Source organism: Rutilus rutilus, assembly GCF_951802725.1.
Source record: "Rutilus rutilus genome assembly, chromosome: 6".
Classification (NCBI taxonomy): Eukaryota; Metazoa; Chordata; class Actinopteri; order Cypriniformes; family Leuciscidae; genus Rutilus; species Rutilus rutilus.
In genome coordinates this window covers 40,632,345-40,659,642 of record NC_140214.1, presented here as the reverse complement: position 1 = coordinate 40,659,642, position 27,298 = coordinate 40,632,345, and the positions used below count along the sequence as shown (strand labels likewise).

Here is a 27,298-nt window from a genome sequence, read left to right as displayed (position 1 = left end):
GCCATTATAAAGCTTGGAAGAGCCAGGACATTAATAGAACTCCGATTGTATTCGTCTGAAAGCAGAATGTCATATAGACCTAGGATGATTGAGGGTGAGTAAATCATGTGGTAATTAAAATTTTTGGGTGAACTATCCCTTTAATTAAGCGCTAAGTGTTACCTGTTTGTTGTTAAGTGTTAAAATTGAATTACATTTACATTTACATTTACATTTAGTCATTTAGCAGACGCTTTTATCCAAAGCGACTTACAAATTAGGACTAAATTAAGCGAGTCATCATGAAGAGGCAAAAACAACAACAACGCAAGAAGTGCTCAGAATACAAAGTTCAGGCATTATTCAGAGTAGCATAAGCCTGATAAGTGATGTTTCGAAGGGAATTTTTTTTTTTTTTTTATGAGGTTAAGTGCTCACGGAAGAGATGGGTTTTCAGCTGTTTTTTTAATGTTGCCAGTGATTCTGCATTCCGGATGAGGCCGGGGAGAGCGTTCCACCAGCATGGAGCTGTGAATGAGAATGTTCTGGAAAGTGATTTTGTGGCTCTCTGTGATGGAACCACGAGACGTCGCTCGTTGATCGATCGTAGGCGTCTGGTAGGGATGTAGACTCGTAGGAGTGAGTGAAAATAGTAGGGAGCTGAGCCTGTGATAGATCTGTAAGCAAGCGTCAATGCCTTGAATTTGATGCGAGCAGCGAGAGGTAGCCAGTGCAGAGAGATGAACAGAGGAGTGACGTGGGCCCTCTTGGGCTCGTTGAAGACAAGACGAGCTGCAGCATTTTGGATCATCTGTAGAGGTTTTGTTGCACATGCTGGAAGTCCGGCCAAAAGAGCATTACAGTAGTCAAGCCTAGAGATGACCAGGGCCTGGACGAGAAGTTGTGTTGCATGCTCAGTTAGGAAAGGCCTGATCTTCCTGATGTTGTGCAGTGCAAACCTGCATGATCGAGCTGTCTTTGAAATGTGATCTGTGAAGGACAGCTGGTCATCAAGCGTTACTCCGAGATTTCTGACCGACCTTGATGGGGTGATTGATGATGACTCTAGCTGGATGGTGAAGTCGTGTTGTATAGACGGATTGGCAGGGAGGACGAGAAGCTCAGTCTTTGCCAGGTTGAGCTGCAGGTGATGTTCCTTCATCCATGTGGAGATGTCCGCCAGACAGCTTGAGACCCGTGCAGCTACTGTGGGATCATCTGGTTGAAACGAGAGGAAGAGCTGTGTGTCATCAGCATAGCAGTGGTAGGAGAAACCATGTGCCTGTATGATGTGTCCCAGTGATGTAGTGTAGATGGAGAAGAGGAGGGGACCAAGAACTGACCCCTGGGGAACCCCTGTGGTCAGTTGATGTGCTCTGGATACCTCACCTCTCCATGCGACCTTGAAGGACCTACCTGTGAGATAGGACTCAAACCAGTGGAGTGAAGTTCCTGTGATGCCCAGTGATGAGAGGCTGGACATAAGGATCTGATGATTCACAGTGTCGAAGGCAGCAGACAGATCCAGGAGAATGAGGACTGAGGACTTGGAAGCAGCTTTAGCGATCCGTAGGGCTTCTGTGACTGACAGTAATGCAGTTTCTGTTGAATGCCCTTTCTTGAAGCCAGATTGGTTGACATCCAGCTGGTTGTTTAGAGACAAAAAGGATGTTATTTGGTTGAAAACAGCTCTTTCAAGTGTCTTCGCAATGAATGGTAGGAGAGAGATAGGTCTGTAATTCTCTACAGATGATGTGTTTAGTGTTGGTTTTTTTAAGCAGTGGAGTGACCCGAGCCTGCTTGAATGCTGTAGGGAAGGTGCCAGTATGGAGGGATGAGTTGATTATGTGTGTGAGTGATGGTAGAAGTGTCGGAGAGATGGCTTGTAGAAGGTGTGAGGGGATGGGGTCTAGAGGGCAGGTGGTAGGATGACTGGAGAGGAGAAGTGTAGATACTTCTTCCTCGGTTAGCGAGGAGAAGGAGAACAGCGGGATATTGGCTGTGGAAGCGGTCAGTCTGGGTTCCTGTGTGTGTGGAGCTGAAAACTGACTGCTGATAGATATTGTTTTGTTGGTGAAGAAGTTCGCAAAATCATCAGCAGTTAAGGAGGAGGCGGGTGGTGGTGGAGGTGGGCAGAGGAGAGAGTTGAATGTCTTGAAGAGTGAACGTGTGTTGGAGGAGCTGTTGATCTTGTTGTGGAAGTATGAAGATTTTGCAGCATGAACATCCACAGAAAAGGAAGAGAGGAGAGATTGATACATACTCAGGTCAGATGCGTCTTTTGATTTGTGCCATTTCCTCTCCGCTGCCCTAAGTTCAGTCCGGTGTTCCCGAAGAACCTCAGATAACCAGGGGTTAGGGGGAGTAGCACGTGCTGGCCTGGAGGAGAGAGGGCAGATAATGTCTAGAGAAGAGGTTAGAGTGGAGCATAAGGTGTCCGTTGCTGTGTTCACATCCAGAGATGAGAATTGTGAGGGCGGGGGAAGAGAAGATGACACGGCAGAGGAAAGATGGGAGGGAGAAAGTGAGCGCAGGTTTCGCCTGAAAGTGACTGGTGGGGGTGTTGGTGGTGAAGGGGTAGAGAGATGTAGACTGAAAGTAATGAGGAAATGATCTGAAACATGGAGAGGTCTCACCAGGATGTTGTCTGTGATGCAATTGCGTGTGTAAACCAGGTCCAGTTGGTTGCCTGATTTGTGAGTACCTGTGGTGATGTGTCGTTTGAGATCGAAGGAGGCTAGGAGAGAGGTGAAGTCTGTTGCATGCGGCTTTTCGAGATGGATGTTGAAGTCACCAAAGACTAGAAGTGGGGTGCAGTCCTCAGGGAAAGTGGACAGCAGCACATCCAGCTCATCTACAAAGTTTCCCAGCTGACCAGGGGGACGATAAATGACTACAATATGGATCTTAATGGGAGTTGTAAGTGTAATAGCATGATATTCAAATGAGTTGTTGTTGCATAGAGAAGAGAGCGCAGAGTATTTGTAATTGTTAGAAACAGTACTTTTATGTTTAAAAAAAATCAGCCAACATGTTCACAGAAGGCAATTTTCTGATCTTTGCTTTTAACCAAAATAAATGTTTTAAAACCCAGAAAATGTTGTTTTCTTTTTCCTAGTGTGACTACTCTTATGAAACCTTAAAGTATAATATTTTAATTATGTAATAATAAAAGCAGTATTCCCTGTAAAAATACAATTTATTGTTGTAAAAGTATGTGGTATATACTGAATTTGGTAATTACAGTGGAGTACTGTAAATGCTGTTTACTGTACTAGTGCTGTAAAAATACAGTATGTGGCTGGCAACCCAGCTGCCAGTATTTTACTGTAAATTTACAGTGAAAAGTTTTACAGTGTAACAATAGTAATGGACATCACATTCATACGTAAAAATGTATTGTAAATCTTTTTTTCTTTTTTACCCAGTCCCCTGACAAACTGATGTACTGTATCAAATGTATACAGTAAACTTTCAGTCGCACAAATTAGAAAAACAATACATTTACCTGTTCTCTTCTCTGAATGTCCTGATTATGGTGGCCACAGAGAATCTGCTCAAATTAGGTTGTACTCTTTGTCCTGCTTCCCTCATTGTCATTCCATGAACAAGAACATGGTCTATCACAGTTGCCCAAATTTGATCTAAAATTACTATTCTTGGTCTTGCTCTTCGTTGTCCTTGTACTCTTCCTCCTCATCCACCACCTCTTACACGAACTCTTCCTCCTCTGCCTCTCACATTGTTTCCATCCATTGTTGGAATCAAAATTCAACGTACCTGGGCCCCCTGTGTACTCTGAACTGGCTTATATTCTAGACAACTGATTTGATCACATCATTAGAAACAAGTGTGAACAATTTTGAGTTGTTGTGTGTAAACGATGACAGCTGTGTTGTAGTTGTGTTTAACTTTTGCCACATGTATTTACCATTTTGCAACACAGTGCAAAATGTGTTTTAGTGAGTGAGAACGTGTTTAGAGTTTTGCAAAAAGAGTGGATGAGATTTGCAAACAGTGTCTTAACTACCTGAACTTGTTTAAGGTTTTGCCTACAGAGTGACTGATTCGACAAATGGGTTTAGGCCACTGAGCATTGGGTTCAGAGAAAGAGTGTTTCAGCAATTGTGAAATACTGTAAGGTAATCCAGTATCGTAATCTAAACACAGTCAAATGGTCAAAACACAGGTCAGATAATACAAAAAACAATAAGGCAGAAAACACAGTTGAAACACTTGAAATAAGATCAAAAACCATGGCACAGAACACCAGAATAACACTTAGAAATGTAATGCGACACTAACAAGACTTTGCAAAGACTGAGTGAAAAACAGGGCAATGACACACAACTGGAAGTAATCAAGCCTATTGAGTCCACGCAATGGGTTATGGGAAATTAAGTTTGTGATCAGAAAACAAAGGAGACGGGAGGAGTTCACTCCAGCTGGTGGTTGTGACACATTATTTGAAGTGACAGCAGTGCATCAAATCAGCTAAATGCTAAATCAGCACATTCACCTAGAATTCATGGTCTTTTATCATTTCACTAAAGCTGCATTTTTTGTATTAACATTATCTGTTTAATATAAAGTCATATGATAAAATTGCCATTTGTGGCCCTTTAAACTTATAAAGCACTTACACGTATAACTAAACTTTATAAAGACATAATTTTACCAAATAACTATAGCCTACATTAATTTGTTACAGCATGACCAATGCTCAGCAGACACTACTGGATGTACTTCAACAATTTATTATCATTTTTTTAAAATCTAAATCTTAACTTGATCTATTTTATTTATATCCTTTTTTTTTTAAGTTATGTTTTAAAATTAAAACAAAATCACAACAATCACGGATATACTTTTTATTTTATTTATTTATTTATTTATTTATTTATTTATTTATTTAGTGACATACATTAGCTATAACTCGGTCCTGGAGGGCCACTGTCCTGCACAGTTTAGCTCCAACACTGATCAAACACACCTGATCAAGCTAATCAATGTCTTAAGGATCACTAGAAACTCACAGCTAGTGTGTTTGATCAGGGTTGGAGCTAAACTGTGCAGGACAGTGGCCCTCCAGGACCGAGTTTGAGAAACCCTGAGCTATATTATATTTCATTTTTGATACTTCTGCATTAGCACCATCATGAGTTGCCGCAGAAAAGGGTAAGTGTTAATTCTGTGCAATAATTTGAAGACATGTGTAAATACATTTGGGCATTTATGATTAACAATGACTGATTAATGCGTGCATTACTTTATTACCCTAAAAAGTGACTATGGATCAGAAATAATGTGACAGAACAGTTGAGGGGAAACTGCAACTTTTTTTCAGTTCCTTAATAAACTGGTTTAGTCCATTTAGCTAATATTGTTTATTCGATTTACATATTCTGAAATGCATACTATTATTGTATGTACACACGCATTTCATTTACAAATGTGTTTTGAAATCGATTGATATGTCTATTGTGCAGTTCTGATGTTGGCTACTTATTCAGTCATAATCACGGGAAATTTTTCAGTGAGGTGCTGTTGGGACAACGCCTGGGAACGTGCGGGTAAATTAAGTTATCTTTTGAATTTAAAACAAAATCACAGCAACCACGGATATTACTTTATATATATATATAATATTTTATGTACATTTGGCATATCGTTTTTATTCTCGATACGTATGCATTACCACCACCATGAGTTGCAAAAGAAAGTAATAATGTTCTAGGCTAATTATGTGCAATAATTTGAATAGATGCATAAATAGCTATATTTGGGCATGGGTATTCATTTATGATTAACAATGACTGATTAATGCGTGCTTTGCTCAACTACTGGTAAAAAGTGAATATGGGTCAGAAAGAAATGTAACAGATAACAGTTCAACTTGTTTAAATTACCCTACTTAATAAACTTGTTTATTCCATATAGCTAATATGGTTTATTTGAGTTACATATTCAGAAATTGATATTATTATATTGTCAGTAGATTTGTCTAATTTATAATTCTGAGGTGATTTACTTCTTCAGTCATAAGCGCGGGCAGTTTTAAAGTGAGGAGCTGAAGAGACAGCGCCTGGGAACGGGTGTTAAATTCACAGACTGAGATGAACATTTCATCCTGTAGTTTTAGTCTTGAAACAAGAACAATAGTAGTAATAATAATACATTTAAATTTGTATCGATTTATATTTTTAATTCATAAATTGTAAATAACATAAAAATGAGTGGCATTGTTTAATAATTACAAGTTTATCATTGCGCAATAGATCGCCACATGAGGACTCAATGAAATGAAACGAGTGATTGTGTAATAAGATCCACTGGAGGCAAGTTGAGAGATGAGAACCCAAGTGCAGTTTATTATAACTAAAACAAAACATGAAACAAAAACATGGCGTGGCATGAAAACAAAAACCAAAGCATGAGCATAAACTTACACAGCAGGAAACAATACTTGACACAGACACATGGCAAACAAGAGGGCTAAATACACAGACTAATGACAAGACAAGGGACACCTGTGAACAATGATCAGACAATTAACCAATGACAAGACATGGCAGGATCACATGACAGGGAATCACATGATAGACATGGAAACAAGACATAAACAAACCCAAAACGTGACAGATTGTGAGCTCATGCGTAGAGAAATGGAGCAATTGTAGAAACATTATCGTCAGGTGTGCTTTTATGACGTACACATTAGGCTACTTGTAAATGATACTATTAATTATTTAAAATCATTAACTACTTTTGATGAATTAATATAATTAATAATTATTAATACATTTATTAATTGAATTGCTACTTTCAATAGACCTATGAATAACTGCAATTTTAGTTGTTTCATAGATGGCATATTAATAAAATACAATTTTGATCTATCATGTTTAGTTTATGTTCATAAACATTACATTTATAATAAACAAATGCTAATAAGAATAAACATTGAATATTGATATTTATAGTATATTTCTTTTCAACATTTGGAAAGGTAAGCCTACATTTTATATTTTCAAACACAGTGGCCACAAACTTTACTGAGAGACTTTGGAACATTTATTGTAAAGTTACATTTTAAAATACATGAATTCCAAAGCGTTATTGTACTAAATATCAAACTCATAACATCTTCCAACAAATGATGCAATTGTGTGTATTTGTCTGAACCATTCATTAAATTATTGATTAAATTATTTAACCAACTGTTATCAAATTGTATTTGTCTCTTCACAAATACTGTATTTTAAAAATAGGCCAGTTGTTTACTATATTATAAAATAAACTGTTCCATAAAGAGTTATCATCTTTTGTTTTTGACAATGTTATTTTAATATATCAGTTCTATTACAATGGATGTGAAAAACATCATATGTTGATAGTTTTCTAAATGTTATTAAATTATAATGTATTCATTTATTCTATTTCTTTGTAAGATTCATACTTACGTGGAGTAATCTTTGCAAAGACTTGCAAATACCCCGACCAACAGGATTCGACTTAAAAATGCATGTCTTGCAAACTTGCAGGCAATAAAAGAAAACAACATGCACATCACATACCCTTTTAATGTGGATAACCATTTTCATTCTTTATATAATGACAATGTCAAATTAAAATTAGCTTAAAATAAAGTACATTTAAATTGAAAAAACAAAACAAATTAAATATGTCTTTTGAATAATATAAATAAAGAAACATTAGGTTGCACATTATAACTCAATAAATAAGTAATACATTTAACAGCACCTTACTATAGTTAGTAGAATATAATTAAAGTAATAAAAAGTAGTATCAAGTAATTGTACATTTTCAATATGAACTTTTCTGTGTATAAATTTGATATTTATAAGAGATATATGTCTTTAAAACTTGTATTTTTAAGGTTTTTAGGATGGGGTCCCTCACACTAGGATGATCACATTTGGGGGTCCTTGGAAATTTGAAAGATTAAATACCCCTAATATGCCTTCAGCACATATTGAAACAAGAAACTATTACTTGAGAAAATATAAAACGTTAGATTATATTATAAAAAAATAAAATAAAAAATAAATGCATTACACTTGCACTGTTTGGAAATGAAAAAAGTATGTGCTGGAAATTAACAAATTACAGTCCAGCACGAGTGTTAGGATATTTCATAATTTTCTTATTTATTTTTTGTTCCTCTACTTTCTCAATATTCAAGGAAACTTCACTAGACAGCTCTGTCTGCTCTGAAAGTGATCTGAGAAAGGAAGAAAGAGATGATTTCGTTTGTATTTCACCATCCCAGAAGGTTTGGTTTTAGTCATGTAAATCAATTGTAAATGCTCTGTGCCCTGGACAAGTTGATTGTGTACTCTTTTACGTTTTTCAATTGTATTTATGTAATAACTTGCCTGTAGAAGATTTGTTTGCCCCTCTGTTGTATTTTGAATGTCCAGGAACCTTCACCGATTACACAAGACATCAATGCCGACAGAGACAGTCCAGTGACTGGTGCACCATCTCGCAAGGTCAATACTCTGTCATGATTTTACCATACTGTGGAAAACCAATTAACGTGTTGCTTATATTACTGTGATTACTTTTGTATCTGATATTTCTGTTTTTAATTTATCATCTGTTATTTGTATATTGTATTACGTAGAAGTCATATTTGTTGAGTTCTATCCAGATATCTGACTGTGATTTGAGTAATGAAGAAAGAGATTATTTTGTTTGCGTTTCACCATCACAGAAGGTTTGGCAGGATTTGACCATGCTGTTGAAAAGGTTTTCCATATTGTTGTGATTATTTTCATATCTGATATTTATTTTGTCATCATTATATTGGTTATTTGTACATTGTATTATCTAGAAGCCATCTGTGGACAGACCGATCCAGCCATCCAAAATTGATTTGACTAATGTGGGAGATATTTTGAAGTTATTTCTCCCTCAAAGAAGGGTTTTGGAAGTTTTTACCCCAATGGTGTAAAAGTCTCTGAGATGCTGAGATGCTTTTCAAAATATTTATACATAATGACTGCATATCAAATTTGGATTGCATATTCAAAATATACCCATAGAACAAACAAAAAAATATATGTCTAGGAGGCCATTTTCAAAAATTAATGGACTGATTAATTTTATTGTTTTGAGAAAATGTAGCATTAAAGTATATAAACACATACCATTAAATGTTTAGAGGCACTATTTTTAAGTGAAATGATTTTACAATAGATGTTAATCTTTGTTGTCCATTTTGGTCTTTTTCTGTTGTTGTTGTTGTTGTTGTTGTTTTTATCATCCTGAATCACACACACACACACACACACACGTGTGTTGTTTTTGCCTTCACAGGACACTGGCAAACACAGTGACACTACGTCGGACAACGGTAATGCTGATGCTGGTCTCTTTTTTAGACAACAAACTGCCAAGACATCCATGTTTTTTTTTTATTAATAGCCAAACCTGGAGTGACCTAAGAAAAAAACAAACTCAATATCAATTCAGAGATCTTCAATGGACAAATGTTATTGCCAAAGGCATACAGTCAGTGCATCCCTACTGTAGTATTGCCTTCAGAAGACACCATGTCAAGATCAAGGGGTCCAAACGAAGGGGAGCTCTTTTCCACTGTCTGGGGTACTGCACATTTGCAGACTGTCCTGTCTGTGTTGAGGTCACTGTAACAGATGAGAGTACCCTAAAAGCAGCAGTCACATTTCAGGCAGATGAAGTGTGCCACAGCCTGGAAGAACTGTGCGAGCTGATGAAAGACATCATTTTGTCAAGCAGTTAGAGTCCATACTCCCAAGGGCTCTACATGTACAAAGTCTTGAAAAAAATCGACAGCATGGTGTTCGAGTCAGGATGTAGAGATAATGCCCCTAAACCTGCCGTGCTGAAAAATATAGCATGGAACAGCAGGAAAAAAAACTCACCGGCATCCTAATGAAGTTCTGAGTCTTGAGAAGATGGTGGAGGAGAGAATCGATTCTGGAAAAATTCTCCAGAAGGTGCTCCTGCATCCTCGAGGAGTGATGCTGTGGTCACAAAGTTCAATACCTGTTCCACCAGCGATGTAAAACAGATGTTGTGTACATTGATGCCACGGGAAGCATCATACCAAAAAAAAAAAAAAGGGAAAATCAGCTCCATTTTACATCTATGAGCTGTTTGTAAGACATCCAATTAAGGGTGCTTCTCCAGTTCCTGTGGCAACGTGTGTAACTTGTGACCACACCACCTCTTCTGTGACCTATAGACTACTATCGACTGTTTGGAAAAACTTCACAGAGGAGACCAGTAATGATCATGTGTGATGGGTCCCTCGTTCTACTTCAGGCTGTTTCCCTTACTTTCTGCAAAGCATCTCTGGGCCAGCTGCTCCAAATGTACTACAAAGTAATCGCTGGAAAGTTGAGGGATGAGGAATTGAATTTGCCAATTCTGCACCGTTGCTTGAGCCATGTAATGAAGAATGCCAAAGTCTTCTGTAAGAAACATTAAGTGTGCACTAATACACCTGCTAATGTCCTTAAATTTCATAAGCAATAGATCACACACCATATACTCTGTACTTATTAGATCTTAACTTATTAAACATCTGTACAATACAATACTTGAAAAAGTATTTCTGAACATGTATATGCTAAAATTTCTTTTTTTTGCAGTTCCCCCCAAAACTACCGGCTGTCCATGCATGTTTTTGGCCTGTTGACATCTGCAGCTACATTGCTAGAGATGGAAGACATCCTAATTAGCATGGCAGTGGTCTTTTCAAGCCCCCAGAGTGGCGATAATCTCCAGAGCAAGATGTTGAACATAGACATTTCTGGAGATATGACATTACAGATGAGGACATAGAGGAGGGTTTTTTTATAGTGTGTTTTTATAGTGTGAATATTCTTTTTTGTTAAAGGTGAATTTCGTTTATTTCTGTGGAACTATCAGCACAAATGGAGACAATAGTAATTACTAATTATGAAAATATTATAAATAAAAACATAATTATTGATTTCAAAGAGCTACTCAACATAAGAGAAGATAGTGATATTTAAAAATAAACATATCAACTTTTAACATGGGATAATTGTGATCAGTTGTCAGCTCGACATGGGACCCAAGCCTTTTCAGAAGCACTTTGAACACATCATTGCAGAGGCACCTGTACACGATGAGGGGGAGCCAAATGAATACCATTCTGCCACATTCATGCCCAGTCTGGTGAAGTACTTCTTGCCTCAAGCCCCTCTCTGGTCTGCACTATGAGTGTACTATGATTTATGTTTCAATAAGTACCATGTCAAGTTGTTTATTTGTCATTTTTACAGCTTACATATGGGACACTTAGCAATGAATGGGAGTCTGCTCACTGCAGAGCCAATGGTTGGAGCTTAATGTCCAGGGATCAAGATCAACCTATTTGAACCATCTGGGTCTGCAGTGAGCAACACTTGCACTGAATCACTTGTGTCGAGGCTCATGCCACACTAACAAAGACATATCAGAACAAATATTTAACAATTTGCATGAATGAATGAATGAATAAATGAATGAATGCAACTAACCTTAAACCATACCAAACCCTAATCCTATAATAAGCACATGTAGTTACTTAATATTACTCAGTCATTAAATGTATAATTACAGTGTAACAAACACAACTTAAAATAAAGTGTATCTATTTTTTTCATTTAAATAATCCTAAAAAATAATAAAAAAATGATAGGCTGAAAATACAAGTATTTAAACCAATTCGATGTATTTCAGGAGATTTGGGCCGCCATGGAAGAGGTCCTGTATTCTGTTCTGACCAATTGCGTAGCTTAAGAAAAGGCTTAACAGATAGCATACAACTTGAAAAAGAACTCCAGAAAGCAGTCTTCATAACTTTAGTGACTTTACTGGTGATTCGCTTCTCAATATTTTTTTCTGTAAAACTACAAACAAGAAGAAAAATATGTATGAACATTATGTTCACATTTACAAACATATCCAGCTTAACATTACGATTTGATTTTGAACATAGTTCCTTTACATAATTTTAAGTAATAAACACAGAGAAATTATATTCAAATGAGATTATGTACAAACAGAAGAGAAAGTAGCATGTTGGTACGTTACCAATAACACAAATCAAGTGTGCTTATAACAAAATTATAGCAATAATCTCGATCTAATAATTCTTAAACACTTTAAATCACTATTTAGTGCAAAATATTGCACTTACAGACATATATTTCCAAGGTTTAAACGATGGAATCAATAGCCGATAGAAACTGCGTGCCCGTTATTCTTGACTGCGTTCACTGAGAGAAATCGAAAGTAAACTATATAAACATAGTGCAGTACCTTAAATGTCCAGTGGGAGGCGGAAAAGAAACACAGCTAGACATAAGCAACAGCACATCCTGCATACCAAAATCTCTCAGAGAAATTTGAACGATGTAGTCAGTTGGACACACAGGTCTGTGCTTCATTGTTTGTACAATGCATCTGATCTTAATACCTCTTTGACCATTTTCAAAACAGCAATGTATGTTTTGTACATTTTGTTTTTAGAATTACACCAATGACAACAAAACAAGGCATTATGGAGAAAAGCCAGTGGGACCTGAAACGTGCGCGCTTTCAAAGACGTCGCTTCACACGGCTGGATAATTTCGTCCATTTTTATCAAACATCCCATAATGCCCTGCTGAAGGATTTTTAATAATAATAATAATAATAATTATTATTATTAATAGTAATAATTTGTCTCCAAAATATTTAATTTATGACTAACTTCAACTATTTGTAAAACATACAAACATATTTGTAAATGTAGACACATAGGGTAGATGTTGAGCGTTGGAAACAAAGAAGGCGGTCCAAGAAAGGCATTTATGTATCGCCACTACTAGAGGTCTTCCCCTTCAAGAAAGCCAAAAAGGTATAGGATGATGTTAATATATTCTATAACTTAGTATGATACAGTCCAAACCACACAACAACAATTCTCATGAAATACATAATTTACTGTTTTTATTTTTAATGTAGACCACAGTTCTGACCAAGAATGAATGAATTTTGATTCATGCCAGTGACTTGAGTGCTTTGAATGTGTTCATCCAAATGATTAGTTCCAGTACTAGCAGTTACCCTTTGTCCGTTGTACAAATTTACTACAGGCAGCAACAAATGAGCACCTGTAGTGAGTAGTTGTAGTAATTTGTACTGCAATGCAAAAGGACTTAATGTATATACTGTATACTGTATTAAGATTTGTACATCTAAATTTCTATATTAACCACAGAGAGAGAGAGAGAGAGAGAGAGAGAGAGAGAGAGAGAGAGACTGTCAGTAATATCATTACGTCATTAAAATGTATGTTGTATGACTTGTTTAGACTGCAGTGGAAGGATGTGACACGTCAATGATGGAAGAAAATTTACATACAGACACCCAGTCTGATGAAAATAAAGGTGAAAAGGTATGAATACAGTATTGACACTTAACAATTATGAACTACAGTACATGATATAAAATGATTGGACTGCACATGCATATATCATTGCATACATTAATTAATTACTTATTCATACCTTAAAAACATTACACAGCCTATAAGCAAGATTGTTCAAAATGTTAGTGGTGTTTATATGCAAAAGATTACATCACACAGATTTTGAACGGAGTAAAGTGAGAGAAAAAAAATCCTAATGCTAATACATTAGATCGCATGAGTGCTGTTATTTAAATGCAGGCCATGTGCTGACCCCGGCAGATGAACTACTAACAACAACCCTATAGAAAAATCTGGAAGGAGAACTCTGGGTCAGTGTTGTAGTCCATTGAAAACCAATTCTTGTCCTTTAGCATCACAATTTATATAACAAGCTTTAGGAAATCTAATCTATCCTTTTTTTTTCAAAGTGTGATAATGCTGAGTTTTTACAGAGATGAAATGAAAGCAGACTTTAAAAACTGTATCCATAGGTGAAGACCCGAATATGTCTATGTTTGTGTGTGTGCCTTGTTTAGATGGCAGTGGAAGCATGTGCCACATCACTGAAGGAAACAACAGTAGATATACTGATCCAATCTGCTGACACAAAAGACAAAAGAAAGATATTAATTCATTTATATTCTATTTATGAAATTTAAAAATTTTCAGCTGCAGTAATAGAGATCTGTTAATTCACGTGCTAGATGTCAGTTTGCTTTTAATTATTGTAATTTCTGTCACAATGTTATGACTGTAGGTGTATCAAATGACAGAACCCAATATTTTCTTTATTGGTGTTATAAATTCATCATACTTGATAATATATTTTACACATTATAAAATGTGTTGATATTATGTAACTCCTAATAATGAAAAGAAAGTAAAACTGCTTCAATTTCTAAAAGAAAAAGATTACCTTCTAGCAACCAAACACAAGATATTGTGACAGATTATAAATGTCAAAATACTGTGCTCTGGACATAATGGTTATGTCTATGGTGTATTTTCAGGCTGTGACACCAAGTATGATGCAGTGTTACACCTTCTGGTGTAATTAACTAAATGTTATTGTTTGATTACAATTCGAGTTGTGAACTTGTGACAATATGTCTTATATTTATTTATTCCTTTTAAATTGACATTAACAAAAAATAATCCTCTGCCTCGGGATGTTGGCCCTTTGCAATATCAACATCACCTAAAAATGCGAAGCAATATGAACCTTGGTCCACGCTGGCATGGGAAGAACCCCACTGAAAACTGCCTCCATGTAGACTTTACAGAACGCAGCAAGCCCCCAAAGGCAGTGCCATTACCTCCATTCTGCACCCCCAACATCGGCGCAGCAGTGATGAGATCAATTTTGTGTCTCACCTTCTTGCAAGGGAGTACCATGACATTGATGGATTTCAGTCATCTCTTTTGTTTAGTGTTTTACAAAGAGGAGGGATTGTAGGTACTCTGACCAGGCCATTTGTTCAAATTTTACACACAGGGGGAAATCACTGGGTGACACAAGCAACCTCTTTGCTGATAAAAATGAGGTTTGCATTTATGACAGCCTCTCAACAATTTTAGACACCAATACTGAACAGACCTTATCATGGATGTTAAGGCCAAAGGAAGACCAATTTATGGTCATGTTTCCTACTGTTCAGCAGCAAACCAATGGCAGCAACTGTGGTTTGCTTGCAATTGGATTTGCATATACACTATGCAGCAACATTAGACCTGAGAACTGTCAGTTCTGTTAGGGTCGGATGATAAAACTGATTCATATGAGGCATACTGTATGGGACGTCCTCTATAGAAACTGACCATTAATGTTTTCTACTTATTAGAAATGAGGTCTTTATACACCTCTTAAGTCGATTAATGTGACACATCTCCAAAACGCTACAGTAAAATAGTTTTATATGAGGTGTGCATGCTGTATGGGATGTCCTGTATTAAACCTGGGGTGGGTTTCCCGAAACCTTCTTAATACTACGTGGTTCTTAAGTTACACCTTAAGCTGTACCTTATCGATAATACGTGTTTCCCGAAACGTTCTTAGTTAAGTTTACCTTCTGTGAGTCATATGTTTGGAAGGTTGGTCTGGGCTGAGTTTCCCGATAACGTTGTCTCTTAGCGCGCTACGAAGACTCTTAAAGCCCATGTTGCAGTTTTTTTTTTATTTTTTTTTTATTAATATAACCTTGTATGAAAATACCATATGAAAAGTAAATGCAGGATTAAAAATTGTTTTGCAAGACATAAGGGCACAAATTTAATAGAAAACGTGACCGTTTCCTTGACCGTGTTGAAAAAGCGCTTTTTTCCACCATCGCATCATATGACGTCACATGAGGTAGTCGTTTGGCTCTGCGTTCGCGCTCAGTGCAGAGATAGGTTGGTATTCAGTTGGAGCGGTCATGATTCAGTGTGTTTTCTGTGCATATTGTATTTCAATTAATCATCGTCGTGGTAAATGATTGTGAATTATGGCCTGTCAGGACATCGAGTCCACAGGTTTCCGAATAAGAAAAAGGACGGTGCAATCTTCCGTGCCAGTGTGCGTTTTGTGCCGGGTAAGAGACGGGACTTCACTGCTTCTGCTTTGAAAAACGCGGTAGTGTGTAGCGTTCACTATAGACCGGATGATTATAATCCCGGCGATATGTGCACACTGTCCCAGCTCCTTCATCGGGTCGCCCGGTGACGGTCCGCCGTCAGCATGGTTCGGCCGCCAGCGGGAAACATGACGCTCACGGATCCGTCAGAGATCACTTATTGTACATCTGTTTTACAAAATGTGTCTTAATTTAATTCATTAACATATCCTACATAAACTTGTAATGTAATGCATTTATGTGTTTGTTATTAGTCTGCAGCACTATTATTATTATTATTATAAATATAATATATTATGTTCTATAATTCATTTTCAATCTGTAGCCTACAAACCGACTTTAATGTTTGTGTTGGCTGTTTCTACATATAAAGTTTTTATACAGTAAGACAGTTGTGATTGTGATCATTTTTTTATTCATCGTCACCAAATGGGTCAATTCAAAGCCTTTATAAAGTCCCTCTTCCTCTGGAAACTGTCTCCTAATGGCTGACACACACAACACATGGTAAGGGTAAGGGTCTAAGTACTAGCTTTGCTATTGCCTGATACATGATGATAATAATCTGTACAGTATTGTGATCGGAGCATAGTGTTATATCGTCGGCTAACGTGAATACATCTATAAGCTAACACTGTTCTCTCGCCCTGTTCTCCTCACACCACAACTCACCGTTGTTCTGTCTAACCCTGGCCTGTCCTGCTCACTTGGCTTCATATCAGGCTCATAATTATATGATATCATCAGATATATCAATTATATATGATTTATATATATATCATACGAGTAAACATTTAGGCTACAATTCCCCCAGCTTTCCGAGCTGTCATTGCGATCCATTGCTTTCCTATTCGCTAGTTGATTTTCTTTGACCGCTCTACCTCATGTTACGTCACTTCAGGTTCGGCGGTTTAAGCGATTTTCAAATGCGGAAGTAAAAATTTATCACAAAAACGACTCCAGAAGCCTAAATAGCGTTTTATAAGTATATGTTTATATTTAAATCTAGTTCCTACATTATTTTTCTATACATTGGCTTACTGGGTACTCTAACCTGCAACATGGGCTTTAAGGTATAACTTAACTGAAGGTATACCATTTCTAGGCGTGTTCCCCGAACTATGCCTTAGGAAGCTGCTTAAGATATACCTTATACGTGCGACGTTACCCGGCGCTGTCCAAGGCGATGGTGCTGAATTGGTTGATATCGATGGCTCGAGAATCAATTATTCTCTCGTGCAGGGGCTGTTTATGTGAGAAAGCGGTGTTCTTTATAAAAGAAGCACTTCAGAAATAGTTGAAATTGCATTTATTAGGACTCATGGGATATTATAAAAAATAACCCAAACTATAATAGCCTATAATAGCCTTGCCTACATATTTTAAAATGGTATCATATATTGCTGCCATAATAACCATTTCAATTATTTATGTAATTTCTTCTCTTTCCTATTTTTGTTCGCTGAGATGGAGCTGTGATGAAATATTGTTCTTGTAAATACTTTACAGCATTTTAGTAATAAAAGTGTACGTCACGTACGGTGCTCGATAGTGATCAAAAAGGATTTAAACAGTGGATTTTGAATCTCTTCTTGTAAACTCGGAGATGTGGATTCAGACGGCAATTAAATTACCACACGACCTGTTTGTCAAAAAACAGTAGGTACTAATTTGGCCAGGGATTTTTACGCGGGTTGGGTGAGAAAAAACACTGATATTATGGATTCGGACGGCACTAAAATAACCAAAATAACCGACTTACTGTACGAGCCCATGAGAAACAATATTAGCGTCCGAATAGGACTTAACTGACAGTAGCCTATGCTTTCACTGGCATTTAAAAGCGCTCTTTAATTAAAATAAATGTATAAAATTTTATTATATAGAATAATATAATTAAAATTCTATTAACAATCAGTGTAATGACAATTTTATTCTTTGCATGAAAACACTTGAATTAGCCTAACTGAACACTGTCTGGGTGTATTAACACTTCAGAATTATATTCATATAGACCTGCAACAGTGAAAGACCAACCTTCCGAAAGTATGACTTACAGAAGGTATACTTAACTAAGAACGTTTCGGGAAATACGTATTAATGATAAGGTACAGCTTAAGGTGTAACTTAAGAACGACGTAGCGTTAAGAAGGTTTCGGGAAACCCAGCCCTGGACCGCTACTAGCTTTACCTTATCACTGGTGACCGTCTATATACGAATATAATTCTAAAGTTTTAATACACCCAGACAGTGTTCAATTAGTCTAATTCAAGTGTTTTCATGCAAAGAATAAAATTGTCATTACACTGATTGTTGTTAAATTTTTAATTATATTATCCAAAGGTACATCAGCTGGCAAATCATTAAAGGCGTAATAGTCTATTTAAAAGGGAATGATTGTGGTGGGGAGTTTGCTCAAACTATGGCAGCGATACAGCGAATAGTTGTTCTAAAAGACGGCGCCGTCCGCAGAGCGCTTTTAAAGGCCAGTGAAAGCATAGCTACCAGTAGCGGTTTTTGGCACGGGCGAGCCGGGCAATCGCCCGGGGCGGCATTTTTGGGGGGGCGCCGCCGGCACGAGCAGAAAAAAATAAAAATAATACATTTGCGCCGCGAGGCGGTTTTCCATTATCTATCATTTCACTGTGTGGGGAATTGCCAAATTTGCGCCCCCTGCAGCTGCAGGTGCCCCTGCTTGCTGAGAAGATGCCGTGCACAGAAGCTGTTTGTTTGAGAAGGGGAAAGGGGAGGGGGCGCGGAGGCGTGGGCGCGGATGACAGTTCACCTCTGGGTCTCTTCCAAATGGAACGGACAAGAGGGGGGAACGGGGGATCCATATAGTTATCTAAGTAAGTGACACCTCTACTTTCTTTCAAATAACGCACATTTCATTCATAATATTATAAATACAGGCCTCTATATTTCCTGCACATTTTTGTTTTTCTGAATTGTCTGAATGGCTAATGATCGAAGGGGGTCTCGCCCAGGGTGTAATTCAATGTAGAACCGCCACTGATAGCTACTGTCAGTTAAGTCCTATTTGGACGCTAATTGTTTCTCATGGGCTTGTATGGTATTTGAAACATTTACAGTGGCAAGTTGGTGATTTCAGTGCCATGATGTCAGTGTTTTTTTCTCATCCAACCCGCGTAAAAATCCCTGGCCAAATTAGTACCTACTGTTTTTTGACAAACAGGTCGTGTGGTAATTTAATTGCTGTCTGAATCCACATCTCTGAGTTTACAAGAAGAGATTCAAAATTCAGAAAGGATGAAAGCATGTAAACATTTGAAATGGTTATTGTGGCTAGAATTTTAATTATATTATTATATATAATACAATTTTATAAATTTATTTTAATTAAAGAGCGCTTTTAAAGGCCAGTGAAAGCATAGCTACTGTCAGTTAAGTCCTATTCGGACGCTAATATTGTTTATCTTGGGCTCGTACGGTATTTTAAACATTTACAGGGGTAAGTCGGTTATTTTAGTGCCGTCCGAATCCATAATATCAGTGTTTTTTCTCACCCACCCGCGTAAAAATCCCTGCATGGCCAAATTAGTAGCCTACCTACTGTTTTTTTGACAAACAGGTCGTGTGGTGATTTAATTGCCGTCTGAATCCACATCTCTGAGTTTACAAGAAGAGATTCAAAATTCACAGTTTAAATCCTTTTTGATCACTGCCGAGCACCGAGATGTAGGCCTACACTTTTATTACTGAAATGCTTGAAAGTGTTTACAAGAACAATATTTCATCGCAGCTCCACCTCAGCGAACCAAAATGGGAAAGAGAAGAAAGCACATAAAAAATTTAAATTGTTATTATGGCAGCAATATATGATAGAATTTAAAAATATGTAGGCTAGGCTATTATAGGCTATTATAGTTTGGATTATTTTTTATAATATCCCATGAGCTAGTAAATGCAATTTCAACTATTTCTAAACTGTTTTTTTTTTTTTATATAAAGAACACCGCTTTCTCACATAAACAGCCCCTGCAAGAGAGAATAATTGATTCTCGAGCCATCGATATCAACCAATTCAGCACCATCCGTGGCGGACAGCACCGGGTAACATCGCACGTAAGAAGGAATATCTTAGGCAGCTTCCTAAGGCATAGTTCGGGGAACACGACTAAAAATGGTATACCTTCAGTTAAATGATACCTTAAGAGTCTTCGTAGCGCGCTAAGAGACAACGTTATCGGGAAACTCAGCCCAGATCATTAATTTTTCTACTTATTAGAAATGAGGTATTCATACACCTCTTGAGTCGATTAATGTGACATATCTCCAAAATGCTACAGTAAAATGGTTTGATATGAGGTGTGCTGTATGGGACGTCCCCTATAGAAACTGACCATTACTTTTTTTTACTTATCAGAAATGAGGTCTTTATAGGCCTTTGAAATCAAATAATGTGACATATCTCTAAAATGCTGCTGTAAAATGGTTAGATATGAGGTATACACACTGTATGGGACGTCCCCTATGAGAACTGACCATTACTTTTTTCTACTTATTCTAAATTAAGTTTTTATAGGTGTTTAAAGTAGAATAATGGCATATATCTCCAAAATGCTGCAGTAAAATGGTTTGATATGAGGTGTACACACTGTATGGGACGTCCCTTATGAGAATTGGCATTTACTTTTTTCTACTTATTAGAAATGGGGACTTTATAGGCCTCTGAAGTAGTAAAATGATATATCTCCAAAATGCTGCAGTAAAATGGTTTCAGATGAGGTGTGCACACTGTATGGGACATTGAATTCAAGAGAAACTGTCATTTTAATACTGTAAAAAAAATGAAAAAGAGGCATTTAGAAAGAGTGTATATTTTATTTTATCTACTTTTTGCAAATAATTATGCTGTAAACCTCTACATAAAAAATGTCTTGAGGTGTTACCTGTAAAGAAAAAACAAAACATGTCAAAGAAATAGACACCTGTCAAAGACGACACGAGTGTAAATAAAAAGGATAACAGAGTAACAAAACATGTCATCTTGCTATATCGACTTAGATAGATAGATAGATAGATAGATAGATAGATAGATAGATAGATAGATACATAGATACATAGATAGATAGAAAAAAGAAAGAAAGAAAAAAATATAGATAGATAGAAAGAAATAAAGAAAAAAGATAGATAGAAAGAAAAGAAGAAAGAAAGAAAGAAAGAAAGAAAGAAAGAAAGAAAGAAAGAAAGAGAAAGAAAGAAAGAAAGAAAAAGAAAAAAGAAAGTAAGAAAGTAGATTTATAGCCCGAAAGAATGGAAGTGAAATGTGACAACATGCCCCATAAGTGTGGTACATTGTAACATGACCATGTGACAGATTAAAATGCTATCTGATCTAATAAAACAATTTTTACAAGACAAACTAAAATATTTTCTCAATAAAATACAATAATAATTAATAACTGAAAATAATTTTTCAGTTTGACAACGAACACAAACTAAAACAGCTGATTCTACCGTTATTAAAAACAAAACTGAAAAACATTAACGAGATCTTTGTCTCAAAATATAGTCAATAATTTTAGCGATTCTCATTATTATTTATTTTCTTTTGTGTATGACATTAGATCCAGATTTATCTATAAGGCATTTAATACGGTTAGGCACAATTTCATGTATCAGGCCCTAATTATTTTAGCTTTAACAAGGTTGTCACAGGGGTGGTTGTATACACACGCACGCACGCACGCACACACACACACACACACACACACACACACAAACCAGCATCTGCAGTCTCACTGTATGAGGACAATCCACATGATCTTCATCTCCAGAGCTGCTCTTCAAGAGCTTTTCCCTGTTTCATCTGAACTACTTTCAACACGTTTCAACAAAAACTGTCAAATACACACTGAAACTGACTGATTAGTTTTAATAATAATAATAATAATAATAAAAAACAGCATATTTGATGATACATTTGTTTTAAAACATTAAACATAGAATCCAGAAAAAATATAACAAAAAACACACTTTAGTAAAAAATGTATTTCCTTAGATAATAGTCTTAGGTAATAGTCCAGAAACAGGGAATATAACAGATGCACTGTTGAAATGTCTATTTAAGAGGTTTTAAACAGTATTTAGAGCATATTACCCGCTCCAGTGCAGTAGGTGTCGGTGTGCAACTGTTCAGCTGTTCCAAACCCTCCTGTAAAACACACGAAGAAGAGGAAAACGAAAGTAACAACACCTGTTGACACCTAAACCTGTTTCTCACTAATAACACTCGCGGCCATTTATGTGTTTAATCCACAATCCATCGAGACCAGGAAGAGATTCTGAGAACGACGCGCGCGGACTGACAACAAGCGTTACTGAGTTTAAAATACTGATAAATTCTCTTCTTAGTGGACAAGACTGCAAGTAAGTTTAATACATTTAATACATTTAATACATATTGTATATCAAGCGTGATTTAAATGTGAAGTTACAGAAGGCTGTTCTTCTGCTACTCCGAACAGACGAAGAATCTGCCAGAAATTACAATCTTTTGAAGTAAAAACACAAAAAGGTTTGGGGTTATTGGAGGTAAAAAGTTATTGGACACAAATATGTTTTTGAAAGTTTTCTCCCATTTCCTCTTACATTTTAGGCTGTTGTTTTTGTGATGTGAAATCGAAAGTATTTTTGAAGCAGACATTTACAGTAGACAGACAGATGAAGCCTAACGTCAATGAACAACAATCTGATTTTATTAAACTGATATTTCAGTTAATATAGCAGTTATGATTAGTAGTTAAACAGTATGTCTATTATAATTCTGGTTACTTTTACGTAATCAGTTATTTTAGGATAATTTGAAAGTAATGAAATCAACAACCATTGTGAACTTGAAGTAATGATTCAATGACAAACGATTCAACAATTAATAAAGATTGGGTAAATATGATTGTAAAATGATATTATACTGTAACAGATAATATAACAAATTGGGTTCAGTTTTCCAAGCACAGTGTATATTTCTGTTCCCCAATGAATTCATATTTAGAGTCAGTTAAACTCATTAAACAATCTGAAATTATTAAGACCATTCGGTTATTTTACATGGCAATATATTTGTCTGTGACTCACTTTATTTTATACATTGTTTTTGCTGTTGTTGATGATAACTCAGCATTCTTCATTATTGTCTTAAATAAGATGTTCTTCATCTGTGTAAAATGGTGTCATTTCCAGGTGATGCTGAAGGATTGAGTGTTTTCAGAAAGCAGTGCTGATCAGTTTTCAGTGTCAGTTTAGCTGCAGTATGTCAGAGGAAAGAGGAAAGGACTCTCTCTCTCAGATGAGTCTCTCAGAGAAACACAGGTAAGACTGCGTCTGTTTTCATCAGTTTAAACTCGACTGGACTTTGTGTTTCCCTGTCAATAACAAAACTTTAAGCATTGTTTTATATTTGCAAATGCTTTGCACAACTTCAATTTTGAACTTCTTAAATTAACACTGACATTGTCTATAAAGCCCTGTTTGCTCTATAGAAAATATCACAGTTAATAATTTGTTAATAACCTTCTAGACGCTGAGTTAATCCAAATAAATGACTTTAGTTGTTAGATCATAAAATTATTGATAGACATTAGAAAACAACTGTAAACTTAATTTAAATTATGCTAACAAAACTGTGTCGCACAGACATTTCTGCTCTCTTTTCTGTCAATAAATTAAAACTTGATATGTTCTCTTAAATTATGGTCAAGTATCTTTTATATTCTCAACATATTTATTCTCACTCATGTATATTAAAGAAATTGTTAAACTAATGTGAGCCAGTAAAATAAAATGATTGTTAACTATAAGGGCCCTATCTTACACCCGGTGCAATGCAGCGTCAAGCGTGATGCAAGTGTTTTTTGCTAGTTTCAGTCTGACGCAGTTATCTTTTTCACATCCTGTGCCACGTTGTTTAACCCTCAGACGGTCCTTGGTCATTTCTGACCGATACATTTTCTGTTTTGAATTTCTAAAAATCACAGCTTCATCGGAATGTTATGAAACTTGGTGACTTTTATGGCATTAGGTATGTGAATACAAAAAAAAAATTGAGGTCATGATCCGAGCATGCTAAGTGGTCGTAAAAAAAATAGTGACGATTTTGGTCTTCGGTCAAAAATGACCGACCCATAGGAAATGAATGGGAAATTGACAAAAATAAATAAATTCTCCGAATTTTTGTGTGTACAATCTACAAATCGGCCTCAATCCTAAAAAAAAGTACACCGCTGTAAAGGGGTGACACTCTACAACATCAAGAGTACAAAAAAGACACACCCACCCACACACACACACATACACACACACTTTTATACACATAAACACCAACAAATTTTGATTACAAAAAATCTGTTTTGAATTTTTAAAAATCACAGCTTCATTGGAATGTTCCGAAACTTGGTGACTTGTATGGCATTAGGTATGTGCACGCACAAAAAAATTGAGGTCATGATTCGAGCATGCTAAGTGGTCGTAAAAAAAATAGTCACACTTGTGGTCTTCGGTCAAAAATGACCCCCATAGAAAATGAATGGGAAATTATTATTATTTTTTTTTTTAATTAAAAAAATTAAAAGAATTAATATTATTTTACAAAAAGTGTTATAATTGAATGAATTGCATTTTTTGTTACAAATTCTGTACAAAAAAAAGAGTAAATGTGTCCATAAACAGCTGGGGAATTCACATGCCTCTCCATAGAGAACTGTAGATGCCATCTAGTGGTTACACCATGCTCCTACGCTTTCTCTCCATACTCTCACCAGATGGTGCTAATCTGCTTCAAACATTTTTTTTTTGAAGGCCTAGACTCTATATTAAACTAAAATACTGTATAATTTTTTTTTTTTAAATACATATATTTATATAAATTTTTAAATTATTTTCAATGGCAAAAATAGACCATAAATATTGCATAAATATTAATAAATTCAATAAAATGATCTCAAAATACTAAATTAAAAAGAATAAATATTATAGAACAAAAATAAATTGCATTGGTTTTACTGGGATGGAGGAAGTTTCATTTTTAGGCCTCCGGTCACTTCTGACCGGGAAGGCCCAGGATGTGACTCCGAAACGAAGACCGTCTGAGGGTTAAATAGCAAATGCATTTGCGCCCATTTGTGCGCCCATGGGCGTGCTGGTCTGAAAACAAGGTGTGTTCAGGCGCATTGTTGACGCGTTGCTATTTTGAGGCAACAGAAATAGACTGCGGTTTACTAACGTGCTCATTAAATAACAAAAAAAATATTGCGCCATTGACTTTAGACCAGATTTCAGTTGGTCAATGGCGCAATATTTTTTTTGTTATTTAATGAGGACGTTAGTAATGTGCGCCTATAGGCGGGTCTACAACACGCGTACACTCTGCTTTGTTAAACACACGGGGACGCACAGCAGCACACATACATGCCAAATATTTAAAATAAAAGGATTACAATGTAAAAGATTATTATTGTGTACAAAAATATATGGTGGAATCCGGCTTGTCCCGTAGATGGTCTGCTTGCGCACTTTTGTTCCAAACTGTTCCGTTTGCGCTTTGGAGACGCGTTCAGTCTTTCCGCTATCAAATTCCGTCATGTAAATGGCGAATCTGAAGGGAATGGGAGATGAGACTCTGATTGGTTTAGCGCACGTAAATCCCAAAACACACCCATTATTCATTAAGAGAATAGGGACAACCATAGACTTAATAGAGAGTAGACGCCATTAAACATTAAACCTTTTCAAATGAGACTGTAGTATCTCTTGTAGTAAAGTATTTTCTCTCTGTTCTTTGTGTCATCAGTGTAAGATCAGGCTCACATGTGTCCAGCTCTGTGTCTCTGAAGAGTGATCGGTCTAAAGCTGGAAGAGGACCAGACTTCAGAGAGAAAACACCATCATCTAATAAAAGGTATTTTGTGTTACAAATTTTTTGTCACACGTTGACTTTGTTTAAAAGTTGTGTCAGTGAATACCAATCATGAAACATGTTTAGATTAAATATTTGTCAGCGTATTAACAGCTAATGCTTATTTCTCTTCCTGTAATATATCAGTTAGTATTTTATTTTACTAATTTGATTACAGGCTTCAATATGAGACATTAGACTCAGACGTTCCGACTCACAGGAACCACAAGAATTTCAAAGACAATCTTCTAGGGATCTTCCAGGTAGGAAAACACATTTTTATAAATGTTTAATATTTCTAACAAACAAATATGTTATTGAACAAAGAAATTGAATTAAATTTTTTCTTGATCACTTTGTAATGACTGAGACAAGTCAGACACAAGTATTTGTTATAGTTTAACAAATGATATTTAAAACTCACTCTGGGATCTGTGGCCCCATCCCCCCAAACAGGGCAAGAAGGTCTTAGTTACCATGACCATGATCAGATAAGTTGGTTTTATGACTCTTAGCAATGTGAACAGGGCCCCTGCCACAAGACCTACATACATTAGAATAGACTTTCCTGCATTCATTGATCGATGAACTGATTAACATGAAATGAACATGCATCCCAGAACATTTTGTGAATGATTTACTGTCTTGTGTTGTGTCTTTTAATACTATTATCTTTTGATACTACTATCTCTTTGATACTATGTATTTTATTATAGAACCAACGGTCAATGTAACCTCACCTATACCATGTTTGGTCTCTATAAATTGGTGCTTTGAAGATCGTAATGATTGTGTACATGAAATGCAGATAGCCGTGCAACATATTAGTATTGCAAGAATCTTGATTAGTTTCGTCATCAGAAACCAATCCAGCTGCACATGCAAATGAGCACACTTAGAACAAAGATTCATAAATCAACCACAGAGGAATTTTCCCGCTTGGAAATTCCACCCTTCTCATTGGTCAAGCAAACCCGGAGAGGTGGGGCCTTTCTCAGGCTTTATTAGAGACAAATTCACAGTGACCATTTTCTCTCTTCTTCTGGCTCTCTAATGCTGCTTCTTCGGGTTGATGTCTGTGGGGCCCAAAGGCCCCGGCAGGCTGTGACCACCGCCTGCTATGCTTTCACTCTCCCAAAGGAGTCAGACTGTATTTTCTTCAATCCAACTCAGAAGAAAACTACAACCTTACCATCACTGAATTGGCAACGATCAACTCTCTTGGCCTTCTCGGTACGTTCAGGGTCCGTGCTGTCCAACGTGGCCTCAGCAGGCCCCAGGGCAGCAGGCTTCGACTCACAACCAGCCAT

General features: G+C 36.5%; 2 protein-coding genes across 2 annotated transcripts in view; both read right to left on the bottom strand.

Annotated features, from left to right (window-relative positions):
* LOC311291359 (uncharacterized protein) overlaps positions 1–27,298 on the bottom strand; it is a 796,365-nt gene that overhangs the window by 74,832 nt on the left and 694,235 nt on the right. The window lies entirely within an intron of this gene.
* LOC311291424 (uncharacterized protein) lies at positions 208–27,298 on the bottom strand (the record flags this gene model as incomplete). Its single annotated transcript, XM_084410459.1, has 6 exons — positions 208–1,197; positions 1,396–1,624; positions 2,351–2,358; positions 2,684–2,872; positions 22,197–22,250; positions 27,181–27,298. The coding sequence occupies 6 exons, from the start codon at positions 27,296–27,298 to the stop codon at positions 398–400; spliced, it is 1,398 nt and encodes a 465-aa protein (XP_084266585.1). The 3' UTR covers positions 208–397.